The following is a 16095-nucleotide window of genomic DNA, read 5'->3' as shown; positions in this document are numbered from 1 at the left end:
GCGTTATAGAGTATGGAGGTGCTAGACAAATATGTGGGACAGCTTTTTTTGAGTTGTTCAATAAACAAATCGGACCATGCGACTTCTTTTTAAAGGAAAATTTGATGGACAAATCGGATGGTCCGATTTGCAAGGAGGGAAATTTCGAATTTTGGACGAAGCAAATCGGACCGTCCGTATATATAGTTAATTTTTTTATAATACGAAAATCAAATCGGATGGTCCGAATTGATTATTATATATTTTTTTTGAACGAGCTGAAAAACTCGCTGGGTCCGATTAATGCAGATATATGTATATAAAAGTGTGTAACTCATAAACAAGTTAGCAGATACCGTCTTCTTCTTCGTCTTGTTCTTCTGCTTTCTTCAACTCGTGTTTCTCTCTTCTTTGTTATGAGGTAAAAAATTGATAGTGAAGTTTCTGTTTTTGTTTAGGTTGGTGAGAGAAATGGATGATAGAGTTCTTTAAAAAGTGTATTATTTTGGTCAAATTTTGTTACAAATATCTGAAGGAGTAAAATTTATTTGTGAAAATTCGTTAGATGTTGTTATTCCCTTCACAATCTCATTTGAAGAGCTCAAATATGTGATTTGTGAAAAGATAGATTCTGAGATGTTAAGAAAAATATCATGTATTTTATACAGATATCTCATACCAGTATTTGGTGGATTCGTTCAATTTCAAACCAAATATATAACCGACGAAGCGAGTATGCAAGAGATGTTTTCAATGTATATTGAAAGTTGTGCCCAAATGTCATTCATCGAGCTGTACATTGAATTCGAACAATCTGAGGCCGACCGAAATATTGTACAGGAAGATTACAATAGTGACAGTGAGGAAGAGTTCGAAAGCAATTATGAAGTTGTTGATCCAAATGGAGATGAAGATCAAGGTGACGACACTATAGCTCCAAATGTAATAGACGTGGCAAATGCACTGGCAAACGAAGTGCCGTTTGAGGAGTCATCTTTCATGTGAGTGTTGGATTTGGAAGCCATGCATGCTCCGAAGTTTCCAGAATATATGAGCGTCGGTACGTAATTGCCTATATTTATAAGATGGATTAGAATTCTGTAATAATTTATATTGATTGATGGACCAAATAGTTAAGTGATATGTGAAAATATATTCAATTAGCATTTGTTTATGTGTTTATGTAGTTAAGTTTAGGATAATAATATTTTTTGTTAGTTATTGATGTAATTAAAAATTAATTAGTATTTATTAATCAATATTTATTTATGTTTTTATGTTTTCTTTTTTTGTTAAGATTGGGATAATAACCTGATGTAAAGTTTATTTATATCATCATTGATGTATTGAGTGTTGATTTACTTTTAATTTCGGTTATTAAATTTTCGTATGGCTGCCGTCGTGGCAGAAGTTTCTCTTGTTGCAGATGGTGAATTTGCTGTGGGGATGGAATTCGGTTCAAGGGAAGCTATTATTAAGGCGATGAAAGAATATGCCATCCGAAGAAGTGTAGACTACCGGGTGTACGAGGCGGAGCCGTTGACATTTTATGCCAAGTGTACACAGTATGGGAAGGGGTGTGATTGGCTTATCAGGGTTAGCATGATCAGCAGAAAGTACTGTTGGGTTATAAGGAGGTATAATGGTAGTCACATTTGTACCAGAGCCACCATTTTTCAGGATCATCCGAAGCTGGATTCGAACAGAATTGCAGAAGCAATAAAGCCGTTGGTTGAGGCTGATCCCTCGTTAAAGGTAAAATCAGTTATTGCAGAAGTGCAATTGCATTTCAACTACACCATCAATTATCGAAAAGCATGGTTGGCTAAGCAAAAGTCAATAGAAAAAATATTTGGAGGTTGGGAAGCATCGTACGAAGCGTTGCCGATATGGTTTGAGGCCATATGTCATAAGGAGCCATCAGCTATCATCCATTTTGAGACTATGCCTGCATATCAAGGCGATGACTTGGTAAGTGATATCCGGGTATTGCATCGAGTCTTTTGGAGTTATTACCCCAGCATTAGAGCATTCAGACATTGTAAGCAAGTTGTCCAGGTGGATGTGACTCACTTGTATGAAAAGTATAAGGGTTGTTTGTTAGTAGCAGTTTCACAGGATGGTAACAACAATATCGTCCCAATTGCATTTGCTATTGTGGAGGGAGAGACTTCTAATACGTGGCACTTTTTTCTTAGTAACCTGTGACAACATGTTGTGACTTGGGATGGTGTGGGATTGATATCCGACCGACACGAATCCATCAATGCAGTTGTGGCTCGCAGTAACGAAGCTTGGTAATATGACTTATTTCATTAACAGAACTGGATTCTAAATATGAAGATACGGAGTAAATGTAAGATAATGTTACCTGTTTGCAAGTGGAAAAATATGGGTTCCCTAAGAACCGGCGCTAGATATGGCAGGCGGATCCAAGCCCAAACGAGCAGCAGTGTTAGTGGACCGACGATCTCCTTACAGTCAAAACGAGATGCCCTGCATAACGCCCTGTACAGGTGTGCGAGGCATGCTAATCCCCAATTTTACTGTCCGATACTGCCAAAATCACGAAGTAAAGGCAGAAATTTCCAGTGCACAAATGCCCCAGACTTGTCTCCAAACAAGATCGTACCGATCAACAACATAATGTGACACTTCACGTACCTCTGTATACTATTTTTATCAGTCAACTGTAACCGTTCTTTTAGATCCCGAAGCCACGTTAGTTTTATGCCGCTTCCTCTACAATCTGACTTTCTCGGTGCATCCCCAAATTGGTGCAAACACTTCGCCTCTAAGGCTTCAAAACTACTCATAGTCATCTCTGTGACTGGAAGACCGTCCGTCGGAAGACCAAGAATCATAGCCACATCTTCCAGTGTCACAGCACATTCACCAATCGGAAGGTGAAAGGTATGTGTATCTGGATACCACCTTTCGACTAGAGCATTTACGAGTGCTTTCTGACATTGGACTATTTCAATTTGAGATGCATGATAAAAACCAGTAAATCATAAATGCTCCTCTACCCTATCATTGTACCGATCCGGAGGGACAGAGTAATCACACGTCAACATCTGTGAACTCTACAAAAACATAAATTATTAATCAAACTATTAACAATTACTAATTTACTACTAAAATATAATAATTTTCTAACTAAAACAACCAATTTATCCAAGAAATTATTTCTAACTTACCACTAATAATAATAACTAATAGATACTTCCAATTCATATCTAACTAATGTTCCACTGTAATATTAAAATCTCACTTACAACAACATATTTATGTCAATTAAAAACCTAACAGTAAACAAATAATTATTATCGAAAAACAAATACATTATATTATTATACTTTACAAAACCTAATTATTGATCAAAATCAGCAACATTATTCCAAAAATGTATTTTTAAACATATATTTTTTACTAAAATTATTACAAAAAATAAAAAAATTCTAAACATATACTTTTTACTAATCTATCATATTAATCTAACTCAAACATTATCATTGATTAAAATATTCTCTAACTATATTTACATATATATTTCTAACTATTATTTAAACATATATTTTTAAATTTCAATCAATCAATCAACAACAATAACAACAACAACATCACTGATATATGTTCCTAATTTGAGCTACTAACAACAACAACTATAATTAAATTTTAATAATAATAATTATAATTTTGAATTAATAATAATAATAATAATGTCACTGATATATGTTCTTAAGTTGAACTACTAACAACAACAATTATAATTAAATTTCTAATAACAATAATTATAATTCTATAATAATAATAATAATAATAATAATAATAATAATAATAATATTCTCAGTGATATATCTTTTTAAGTTGAACGGCTAATAACAACAACAATTATAATTAAATTTCTAATAATAACAATTATAACTCTGAAATAATAATAATAATAATAATAATAATAATAATAATAATAATGTCACTAATATGTTCTTCAGTTGAGCTACTAACAATAATAATTATAATTAAATTTTTGATAGTAATAATTATAATTTTAAAATATTAAAAAAAATTAATAAATAAACTTATATAATCAGAATGGTCGAGATATTTCATAATATAAAATTCAGGATGATCAACATCTCTAGATTTTTATTTCTTTGGCATTTTAAATTTTTTTCAAAGACTTGTGGGGAGAAGAAGAAGAATTAGATGAAGGAGAAGAAGGGAGAATGGTTGCTAGGTGGGATGGAGATGAAACTGATTTCGGAGGGTGGGTATGCATGTAGTAAAGGAGAATGTTGGGGTTAAGGGCACCGTTGTGGGGAGAAACGTCCATGCGACACGTGGCGAGAAGGGACAATTCGGACCGTCCGTTTTGTCCCATAAAATCGGACCGTCCGATTAGTCGCTCACTGACACCACACGCCGGTAAAGTACGCATGTTCTCTATATCGTTGTCCTATATAAATCTATTCTCCATATTAAAATTAAAAAGCGCAGAAATTCCTCCTTCAACTCGTTAATTAGGGAAGACAACATTTTAAGGCATTAACAAATATTTTATTTTTGTACATTCAATTTGCTAGTGAAGAATACTAAGTAGTTAATATTTTTAATAAAAAATACAAAATTAATTAATATTAAAATATAAGATAAATATAAAAATATTAATTACTTATTATTATTATTATTATTATTATTATTATTATTATTATTATTATTATTATTATTATTATTATTATTTAAATGGGTTCTTTAATTTATACACTTTTATTTCTGTCCTCTCTATTCTTAGATTTAATTAAGAGGCATATAAACTGAACATCAATTTATTAAATGGATCAAGTTCTTTAAAAATAAAAAAAATTAATTTAAATGAGGAAGTAAAAAATTAATTATTCTTAAATTAATATATTATTTTTTAATTAATTACTTTATAATTATTATTTTTTTATGTCATGAAACTACTTTTTTTTTTTTGCGTGAATTTATAGTAGATATTTTTATTTGTCTTATACTAAAATTAATTATTTTTAGAGCCAACAAAGAAGGGGTTCTAAATTTTTAGGTCATAAAAGTTCAAATACTACATCATAAAATTATTTTTTTTTTAAAATTAAACTAATAGAAGAAGGTAAATGCATGAATGATTATATATCTAACTTATTATTGTATATATGCAAGCACAATATTTGAGTAAATGGTCAAATTTACTACAAGAAAAATATTGAGTATAGTTAGATTTACTGTCGAATTAATCAAATAAATTCGCCGCTAAATAGATTACTGTCAGATTTACTGTCGTCCTTGGGTTGACGGTACAAACATCGCCGGAAATTGCTTACTGGCAGATTTATTTTGTCCGATGCTAATTGTCGGCGGAATTTTTATCGGTCTTTTCAATGAATTTGGCGAGATTGTGTTGATGGTTATCGTCAGATAGCGCCGTTTCACGTGTTTAAGTCTGACGGTAAATCCTACGATAATTTTAATTTTATTTTTAAAATTTTTTGGCACAGTTAAGCCACAATTAGTAGCCTCTTGTTAACGAAATTGTTAGCATAAATTTAATGTTGCAAGAAATCAAGAAATTATTTTATTAAAAAATAAATGGCCTAAATAAAATAAAATATCACAAATGTAGAATACAATGAAATAGACAAACAAAAATGCGTAAAATCCTAAACTCTAAAGATCCCGGTAATCTTTGTCATCGTCGTCGGCCTTCTGGTCCCCCTGCTGAGGCGGCAGAAGAGGTGCTGCCGTTGCGTCGCTGCCTCCAGTGTATATTTGCTGGCTGTACTCTTCCATCTGCTGTCGCAACCTATCGAGCTACTCCAGCTTCTCCGTCAGGTCCGAGTTGACGGCAACGCGTGCAAGAATCTCTCGATACCTCAGCTCAGACTGCTTCGCCTGCTGGTGAGCTCCTATGTTAGCCTATGCACCTCCTTCCTCAGGTCGACAACTTCCTAGAGATCAGCAGGGCTGGTGGTAGTAGGCAGAAGCAGAGGAAGTCGCCAATGCGGAGGAACGGAGGCCACTGGCGAAGAACGACCCCAACCCGAAGTGGCGATTCTTGTGGGGTTTCAGAGGCGGTCTCGCGTCAAATCCTATCGGGATCCACCACTGAGGTCTAGGAGCTGGCTTCGTCCGTCCCATTAGGCGGCTGAGATTGCTAGGTCGCGGTCTCCAACCTCTGCGTGTATTCCTCCTACATCACATACGTTAGTTGTGATTAGGATAATAGTTAATTAATTGACTTTAAACCAAATAAAGTTGAAACTTATGATTAATTTAAACTCACATAATGGGCCGCATATCGCTCATCAGCAAATCTCTCCTTGTTTGCCTTCAAAGTATGAGTATACTTGAAGGTCTCCGCCAGTGTCGCCTCACAATTCACCGACTAAGACTACAAATTAATATATCAACCAAGCAATAAAATAAACAACAAATTAAACAATGAGAGACAAATATAAGTATGAACCAAAATACAGAAAATCTTAATTCTAATTTTGAAAATGCAATTTTAATTTTTTTCAATTTTACTGAAAATCTTATAAAAATTTTAACAGAGTCTCCCCTCAAATTTGGATTTAGCCACCCTTAAAGAGTTCCATCCAACATTTTCTAGCAATCTTAGAGAAAAATCTAACATATTCTGACCTATCCTAACTACCTAAATCTACTAAAACAGAAAATTAAACTAACATTTACTCTACTAACTAATTTATTAACTTGATAATAAAAAAGAAAAATAAAAAACTAATTCAAGTAACTACTAAAACATTAAACAATGCCAAAATTCTTACCATTCAGGTCTTCGTCTTCATGAAGGTCGCCGACCCACCCGTATACCTCGACAACATGGGTGAAGTCCTGTTAGCGACGTTCGTCAGACAGCGACGTTTGAGCTCCTCGTTATCTCTAAAATAGGCATCCAATTCACGCTTGACGTTTGAACAGATCCACGATTTCAGGTGTTCTTTTTCCTAACAAACGTTACTCATCATCTGCTGAAAATGTGTGGCTACCCGGTGGTCATAGATCTTCCTGATCATGACATTGTGTTCTGCACCCCATATAAATTTCACCTACACAAAGTGATTCACCACGATAAGTTAGTTGGAATAAAATACAGTTTCTATACAGTTAAGTATTTCAAATGAAATTGGTTACCGCCCACTTCTGAAACGAACACACTCTCACATCAGCCGTGATCTTCGTGTAGGTTGGCCATGAGTGGTCGTACATAGACTTAATGACCTCAGATATCTCCTGTGTACAAGCGCTAGGGTTTGGTGCAAACTTGTTAGAGAAAAATAATCTCACATTAACAAACACATAAGATAAACAAACATAAGATAAACAAACTTAATATTAAAAAATTGAACTCGTGACTGCATGCCATCAGGCTAAATTCCCAACCGGATGACGAGCGGTGGTGGAGGGGTATCCTGCTTGGGAGCATTGGAAGAATCACCCACCGCAAGCTCTGCCAACGTTGTCACTGTATCTGCATACGACATAACAGAAGGAGGCACCCAGTTCGAATTTGGGACCATAATGAATTACTGGTCCGATGGACCCGCCTATGACGTCACCGGGGTAGTCAGGGTAGAGGGCGATGATTGGGCAGCCCTGAGGAATTCGGTGGAAGCCTGCCCTCTATCACGACCACGTGACCCACTCGACCTACCTCTGCTACCTGTTGTCATGTCTGTATAGCGAATATATTAGTAACATATTAATAACATGACAAATACCAATAAATAATAACATAAGGAAAAACTCAAGAAATAACAAATAATTCTAAAAGTGTTTTAGTTTAGTAAATTAAAAAAAAAAAAGAAAAATTACATAGTGTTTTAGTTTCAAAATAATTAAATTAGAATGAATAATCAAAAACATAAACTAAGATTTAAATAATTATTCAAATAAATAATTGCACAAAAATACAGCAACCCAACAATTAATTATAACAATTTTGAAACATAATTTTAATTTTTTAATTTTATTGAAAATCTTATAAAAATATCGACAGAATCCCTCCTAACATTCAGATTTCTCCACCCTTCAAGGATTCATTCCAAACCAAATATCCATCAAGCCTTCTCAACCGTAATTAAGGTAACATACAAATAGTTCAATCATTATTAATACAGTCAAGAATTTTTCTAAAAATTTTAACCGCAGAAATTAGCAAACAGCTCAATAATCCAATATTTTTCAACAATCTCAAAGTCTAATCTAACCTATTCTAACCTATTCTTACCACCTAAATCTACCAAAATAGAAAACTAAACTAACTAATCTCTGCTAACTAATTAATTAACTTGATATAACAAAATTTGAAATAATTAGAGTTCAAACAAAAAAACCTTGAAGCGGGGTGGAAGTGCAGTGGCGGCAAAAGCAAAAGCGGCAGGGGCGTTGCAGCAGCGGCGGCAAGGATGTCCAGCAACAGCAGCAACGTCTTCAGCAACAATGGCGGCGGCGGCGGAGGAGGATGCAACGGCGGCGGAAGAGGAGGTTGACGGAGAGGATAGATGAGAATGTGAGAGGGAGGAAGGGAGGGAGGGAGGGAGGGAGGGAGAGAGAGAGAGTTCAAAACAAAGGAGGAAGGGTTCGCGGTTCCAATTTAGGGCACGTTTACTGTTGGATTTATCGGTGGATATTTCCGACGATAATGCAGTGCAGATCTCCAAAACATGTTCCATTAAACGTCTCTGCCGTTGGATAAATCCGATGGTAACTCCGATGCAAAATTTTGGCGCCAATTTGTTGTGGTTTCCTGCCAAACGTTATCGGTAGATTTACCATCGGAAGTGACTATCCTCCAGTAACCATTTGACATAATGAATTCCTCATCAAACCCGTCGCTAAATCCAACTGTAATTGTCGCCACTAAATCCAACGGTTCTCAACGTTTTCTTGTAGTGATTTATCCTTGAAAGATCACATGTTCTCCAAAGATTTTAATGTCTTAAGGTCCTCATCAATTTGGAGTTGATTTGATCGAATTGCATAAATTTATTATCATGTAACAACTAATTAAGACTATTAAGTGTGTGTTGTGGTCAATGTGATGTCATTTAATGTGCTATATCAACAAATTTTGATGCTGCTAACAACAAAAGTAATATAATGACTAATGTGACTAACTTAAAATTTTTGAAAAATAAATTTAATTAAAAAATCTTTAAAAACTAATTTAGAAAATGAGTAATTTTTGTTTCAATATGTATTTATTTTTGAGAAATTATTATATGGATTATTTTTGTGTATATCTATTTTAATTTGTATATCTTTTACTTTTAATATTAAAAATAATTAATTTTAATATATAAAAAATGAAAAAAAAAAAACATTTCATCTAATACAGATATTATTTCTCCTTAACTCTATTCGGAAGCGGATGTCGTTTTAGAAGAACTCTCGAATATTGTCGCTAGTTGCAGAAACCAACTTATTCATTTACAACAACAGCATATAATGCTTACATACGGTGTTTTGGTGAATATATATGTTAGTGATCATATAAAAGAGAAGAAATGGATGAGATCACTTAGCGAACAACGGAACAAGTATATGGAGAAGGAAGCTGAGTAGTTAATTGCATACAAATAAATTTACATGCATACACATTCACACACAAATAATTAACATCATCATCATTAAGACCTACATACATAAACAAATTAAACATTCATTAATTCTGAACCCCCGGCCCCCTAATCTAAGACAAGAAACACGAGCACGTGATGAATGGAAAGATAGACAAATTAAATTACATGTCTCTAACTTCGAAGGAGTTCTTGTTCTTGACGACGATGTCGTACATGTGCATGGACTTAAACTTGTTGAAGTCTTTGGGGAGGGAGATGAGGTGCACGGTGGAGCGCTTGTGGAACTGAAGAAGGTCTGGATCATCGTAGTAGCGCTCCCAGCCGAGACTGTTGAGCTTCCTCTCCAACACAGAATAGGAAGTAATCACCTCATTGCTTGTGCTGTGAACCAGCACCTTCTTGTTCCTCCCATTCCCTCCTCCACCTTGCACTGAATCCCCGCCTGGGTTCTCCACCAACCTCACCACCCCGTTCTTGAATACCCATACCCCCGACATCTTCTTCTTCTTTTCTTTCTACAATGCCACCCAACTTTAATTTCTCATCACAGTGTGTGCGTCTATTTATAGACTATTCGTTAGGGGACTTATTCTTTTGTATTCACTTATTTTTATTATTATATTATATGGAATCTCCATGATATGAACGCTGAATATAAATTTTGGAGGGGAGGAATTGAATTGAAGGTATATATATTTGTAGTGTACTTTTCTGCGTGATGATGTTTGGATGGGAATACAGCTAATTCAATGTGGTGGGGACACACATAGATAGAGGGGAGGGGTCCTATTCCAATTTTTTTACTATTCCTGTATGAGAAATGCTAGGGCCATTAATTTTTGTGATTTGTAGCTATCAAATAGCTATTAATAATGATTTTAATAGTGTGAAATTGAAGTGAAATTTTATTCAATGACTCACTTTTTTTTTTATTATATACTGGTCAGAATTTAACAAAGTTACTGCCCCCTAAATTTTTCCATTCCTCTCCTTCTCATCATTTATAGGTGAAAATTCAGCTGCGTTAATTTGATGCCAAATTAATAATTAAGAATTGTTAAATTTTTGTCAATTTATTTAAATTTTTTCTAGAGATGGTTTTAGATAATAGAAAAATTTAAGCACTAACTAGCAGAATTTATTTATTGCTTTTTGTTAGTACTTTTAGTTATTAATTTAATTTTTTTAGTTTAATAATTAAATAATATATTTTTAATTCATATTTTTAAATATTATTAATTAACTGCTAGCTAAAAAAAATTCTATTAGTCTTTTAACGTTCTTCTTTAGATAATATTTAAAATTAGTTTAAAATAATAAAAAAATTCTATGTAAATTTTATATAAATTTAATATATAAAAAAATTTAACTATTAAATCAATAACTTATATAAAATATATATTAAAATATAAAATACACACTATAAATAAATTAAACTATATATAGTTATATATAAATATATAATAATTTTAATTTAATAATTAATTATACATATAATATTTTCAATATAATTATTTATATATTTTTTTATCGACTTAAATTAGATCAGTGTTTTTTTTTTTCCTTCACCCCATCGTAATAATAGGATTGGGAGGAGAATGTTGATTCTCTTTTGCCCATGGCCAGTTGCGAATATAGTCCCAAATATTATTATCATTGCAACCCCACACTGCCGGAATCTTTGTTTTGTTTGGCTGAGAATAGCTTTATTCTGCGACAATTTTAATTGAAAGCATATATATCATTAATAATATTCAACTTAGTTAATTAGATGAATAAGCATATATACAGGCATGTAACAAAATTGACATGCACATTGTATTTTATGTGAGGAAAACACTAGTATGGAGAGTCACCGTATCTTCTTTCGTTCTCACATGCATTAAATTAATTCACATGCACTATATATTTTGTATATATCTTTTAACTTCTCACCAAGTTACTTTATAAGTTTATATATTTAGATATCATTTCTTTGCTTAGAATTATTAAAAATAAAATTATTTTTACGTATCTTTTTTATTAGTCTATTATAATATAATATCAAAATTTTTATCAGTGAAAAGTTTAATGTTTAATTTTTGTTCATTTCTAAAAAAAACATAAAATAAATAAAAAAATTATACAAAATATTTAATCAAATCCAAAAAAAATTACTTAAAAAAATATATTAAAAATATAATTATTTATATACCTACTCATATGTGATAAAGGTTTACAGTTTATACCGTGCTATTAGTTAACTGTACTTTAATTTGTTTAGCAAATCAAGTTAATGTGGAATAAATTTGAGTGCCTCTAAAATGAGTCCAACAATTTTATGCATATTAAATGTGTCATTTTTTATGAATTATTAGATTTTATTAAATAAAAATAAAAAATATTATAAAAAAATATTAATAGATTTTATAAATATAAAATATAAGTACATAGGGCAAATGACTCATATAAACCATGGTTTGGAGAAATTCACATGATTCCACCAAAGAGATAATCGTTACAAGAAGGTTCCACCAAGAGGACATATCTATGTAATTCGAATCACACTGATTCGAATTACACACACAGCTACTGAGACTAATTCGAAATATGATGTTTCGAAGTATAAAGGGCCAGACGTGTATAAATATGGTGTGAACATGAATTCCTTTCATTAGAGTGACAAAATGGCTAGTGATGAGAGTTTTGTAGTGTTGGTGCATTACAGAGGATCAATTAAGAGAAAAACACGATCTGGTGTGAAGCTCACTGATAAGGATCTTCTCAGTGTTTTTATGAGACCTACGACGAGATATGATGACTTTGTGAATTCTATACTACAGAAACTTAGGCTGGAAGGCGCGAAACGGGTTTAGAAGTTATTCTATCGCATTCCGATCTCAGTGCTGCGAGAAGACGTGAAGTACGATTTCACCATAGGGAGTGATGAGAATTTGCAGGTCCTCTTCCATTGTTGTCGGCAGTTTCCCGAGGTCATGACACCTGAACTGTTGGCAAAGTTGGTTGATGTGGTATCTAGCTCGGAGGGTTCGAACCGGAACACCCACACTATAGGCACGGTAGCCGGTTCTAGCTCGAGACCTGTTGGTGCGTCTTCGTCCGTCCCTGTGAATGAACCTCCAGACGAACCTGTCGCCTCCCCGTCGTTCGCTGTTGATCTCAACTGTAGTGGAGGCGGAGAGGTTGGTATTGTGGATAGGGTGCCGACTTCTTTAAAATGTGGGGCACTGGCTAGTATGGATGATGCACTGTTGGATGATGATGACGATGATGATGTGGAGCCGGATCTTATTGCTTATGACAATGAAGATGACATTGCAGCGAGTAATCCAGCTGGGGCTGGCGGTGGTTCTAGCTCTGGGACACAGCAGTACCCTCCGCACTTTTCATCTTTGGACTTGGATGCTATGAGACAGGAGGGGGTTCCTGGGGAGCCTACTGGATTTGGTGCTAGAGATGCCCTGGGGACTGGTGGTCTTACAGAGTTTCAGGTTGGTCAGTAGTTTCAGGATAAAGAAGATGCTGTGTTAAGTGTGAAGACTTATAGCATTAGACGTGGGGTATAGTACAAGGTGGTAGAGTCTGACTATCGCCGGTATGTAGGGAAGTGTTCTGAGTTTGGGAATGGATGCACATGGTTGATTAGGCTAAGCCTCCAACAGCGCAAGGGTATTTGGGAGGTAAAACGGTACAATGGACCTCATACATGTCTCGCAACGTCAATCTCGAGCGACCATAGGAGTCTGGATATCATGTGATCTCGGGCTTCATCATGCCAATGGTTAGAGCTAATGCATCCATCTGCATCAAGGTACTGCCGAATGCGACGGAGGCACATTTTGGTTTCAGGCCGACTTATAGGAGGGTCTGGTTGGCGAAGTAGAAGGCCGTCGCCTATATTTACGGTGATTGGGATGAGTCATACAACGAGCTGCCGCGGTGGGTCTTGGGAGTTCAAATGACGATGCCCAGTAGTATTGTAGTCTTGAGGACGAGTCCTGTTTGAGTGGGGGGGGGGGGGGGGCAGGTCGACGGCTCACAAGCCTATTTTCATAGGCTTTTCTGGACGTTCCCACCATGTATTGAGGCATTCCGGCATTGCCAGCCGTTGGTGAGTATCAACGGGACCCACTTGTACGGTAAATATAGGGGTACGTTGCTCATCGCGATTGCACAGGACGGGAACTCCAACATCCTGCCTATTGCATTTGCACTCGTGGAGGGTGAGAATGCAGAGTCCTGGTCGTTTTTTCTATCCCATCTCCGCCAGCACGTGACCCTGCAACTGGGTCTCCTGGTAATATCTGATAGGCACAACGGGATCAAGGCTACACTTGAGGCTCCCGATGAAGGATGGCTGCCTCCTGCTGCAAACCGTGCATTCTGTATTCGACATGTGGCCACAAATTTCGCCCTCACATTCAAGGGCAAGGACGCAAGGAGACTTCTTGTGAACGCAGCTTATGCCAAGACTGAGGTTGAATTCGATTACTGGTTTGATATTCTGCGGTCTGAAAATCCTATCATGTGTGACTGGGTGAATAGGATTGACTATTCGTTGTGGACTCAGCATCGGGATGAGGGTAGGAGATTCGGACACATGACGACAAACATCTCCGAGTGTGTAAATTCCATCCTGAAGGGAGTCAGAAATCTTCCGGTGTGCTCGCTGGTGAAGGTCACTTATGGGAGGTTGGCAGAGCTAAGAACTGGACAGCAATTCAGTCAACATCTGGTGAAATGTATAGAGGCCAATCTAAAAACGACGAGGTGCTTCACGGTGACTTTGTACGATAGAGATAATTCGGAGTTCACTGTCTCGAAGACCACTCCTACTGCGTCATTCTCACTTGGTACTGTCACTCAGGTCCCAGACTTATGACTGCGGATATTTTCAGGCCTTTCATTTTCCTTGTCCTTACGCCTTGGCATGCTGTGCCTATTCACGGCTTACTTGGCAGCCGTATTTCCACCATCGGTATGAGTGAGGGACGTCCTTGTGTGCGTGTGTGTAGAATTCGAATAAGTGTGATTCGAATTACTATGAATGTGTAATTCGAATTGCACTAATTCGAACTATATATAAAAACGTGTATTTGATTGATTTATGTAGCGTTTTTCTTTTTGGCTAAATTGTAAAATTTTATTGTGCCATTGATTTATATGGGTCATTTGCCCTAAGTGCATATGTACATAAATATAATTTAATATATAATATTTAAAATTGATAAATATACTCTTTTGCTTTAAAATAATAATTAATAAAATATATAAATAAATACAAATATATTTTTACATATCTTAATATGCAGTATTATTTTTAATTAAAAATATAAAATAATTAAATTATTTTATATTACTTAAAAATAATTAGATTATTCATTTAAAAAAATAAAAACTTTGTAATAGTTAATTTTATTAAAAATATATATTATAAAAAATATTTTTTTATCTAACTATTTGTAAACATGAATTTTATTAAAAATATTATATATAATATTATTTAATAAAATTAACTATTATATAATAATATATTTTTTAATGTGCATAAAGTTATCCTTTGATATTAATGTATATTTTAAAATATTATATATAATACATAAAAATATTAATTTTTTTTATTTTTATACTGTTAAACAAACATTTTTTAATTTCTTTATTTATATTTTTAAAAAATAAAAATAAATAATTCACATTATTTTGATTTTTTTAAATATAGATAAAAATTCACGTTTAAAGATCACATATATAAATGCAGTCACGATTCAAAATCTTTACATATGTATACACATTAGTTTGTGACTTTCATGAGTCTATGTAGATGTATCAATGCTCTGTCTTTCTGGAATCTCTCACATCAGTCACGATGAGTAGTATTTACAATAAATAAAAGAAAAAAAGAATTAGGTGAATATATTTTATTTTTTTACTAAAGTTGTCAATTATTTATTAAATTGTAGCTAGATAATTAGTTTTAGAGAAAATTTCACTTCTCCTTTTTTGAGAGATATTAAAATGATATTTTCATTTCTTCTATTTGTAAAATATATATTCTCCCCTCTTGTAATTTTTAAAAAAGTTTCTCTTAAGTCCATTTTAAAATTTTAGTGTTAAGTAATGTTAACTTTACTAATTTTTTAAAAGAAAAATTATTTTTTATAAAAATATCCTTTAGTAAAAATTTTATTTTTTGTCATTAAATTTTCTTATCAAAATACCTTTTAATAAATTATTTTTATTAATTAAATTGTATTTTTCCAAAATATTTTTTTTTAAATTAATAATTAAATTATTTTTTTAAGATACTCTTCAATAATTTTTTAATTATTAAATTGTGAATTTACCAAAATTTTTGCTAATAATTATTTTTATATTTTACTATTAATTTTCTGATATCAATATATATTATTTTAACATTAATAAAAAAATCTTACCACTGTTAATATGTATAACAATTAATATATATTGATATTGAAAAATAATTTTA

The 16095-nt window shown here is 33.6% G+C and overlaps 2 protein-coding genes and 1 pseudogene across 2 annotated transcripts; 2 read left to right on the top strand and 1 right to left on the bottom strand.

The window, feature by feature from the left end:
- The first annotated feature begins 450 nt into the window (after positions 1-450).
- Positions 451-984, top strand: LOC148578749 (uncharacterized; annotated as a pseudogene).
- Positions 985-1368: 384 nt separating this feature from the next.
- On the top strand, positions 1369-2187 carry LOC148578748 (uncharacterized). Its single transcript, XM_088503177.1, has one exon. It carries the CDS (start codon positions 1369-1371, stop codon positions 2185-2187), a length of 819 nt encoding a protein of 272 aa, XP_088359303.1.
- A 7382-nt stretch (positions 2188-9569) lies between these two features.
- LOC107620033 (flowering-promoting factor 1-like protein 3) lies at positions 9570-10138 on the bottom strand. Its single transcript, XM_016322260.3, has one exon. It carries the CDS (start codon positions 10103-10105, stop codon positions 9770-9772), a length of 336 nt encoding a protein of 111 aa, XP_016177746.1. The 5' UTR covers positions 10106-10138; the 3' UTR covers positions 9570-9769.
- Between the last annotated feature and the right edge of the window lie 5957 nt (positions 10139-16095).

Source organism: Arachis ipaensis, chromosome B1 (assembly GCF_059453495.1).
Source record: "Arachis ipaensis isolate K30076 ecotype BB chromosome B1, ASM5945349v1, whole genome shotgun sequence".
Lineage (NCBI taxonomy): Eukaryota > Viridiplantae > Streptophyta > Magnoliopsida > Fabales > Fabaceae > Arachis > Arachis ipaensis.
Note: the sequence above shows the minus strand (reverse complement) of the source record. Positions and strands in the feature narration are given on the sequence as shown.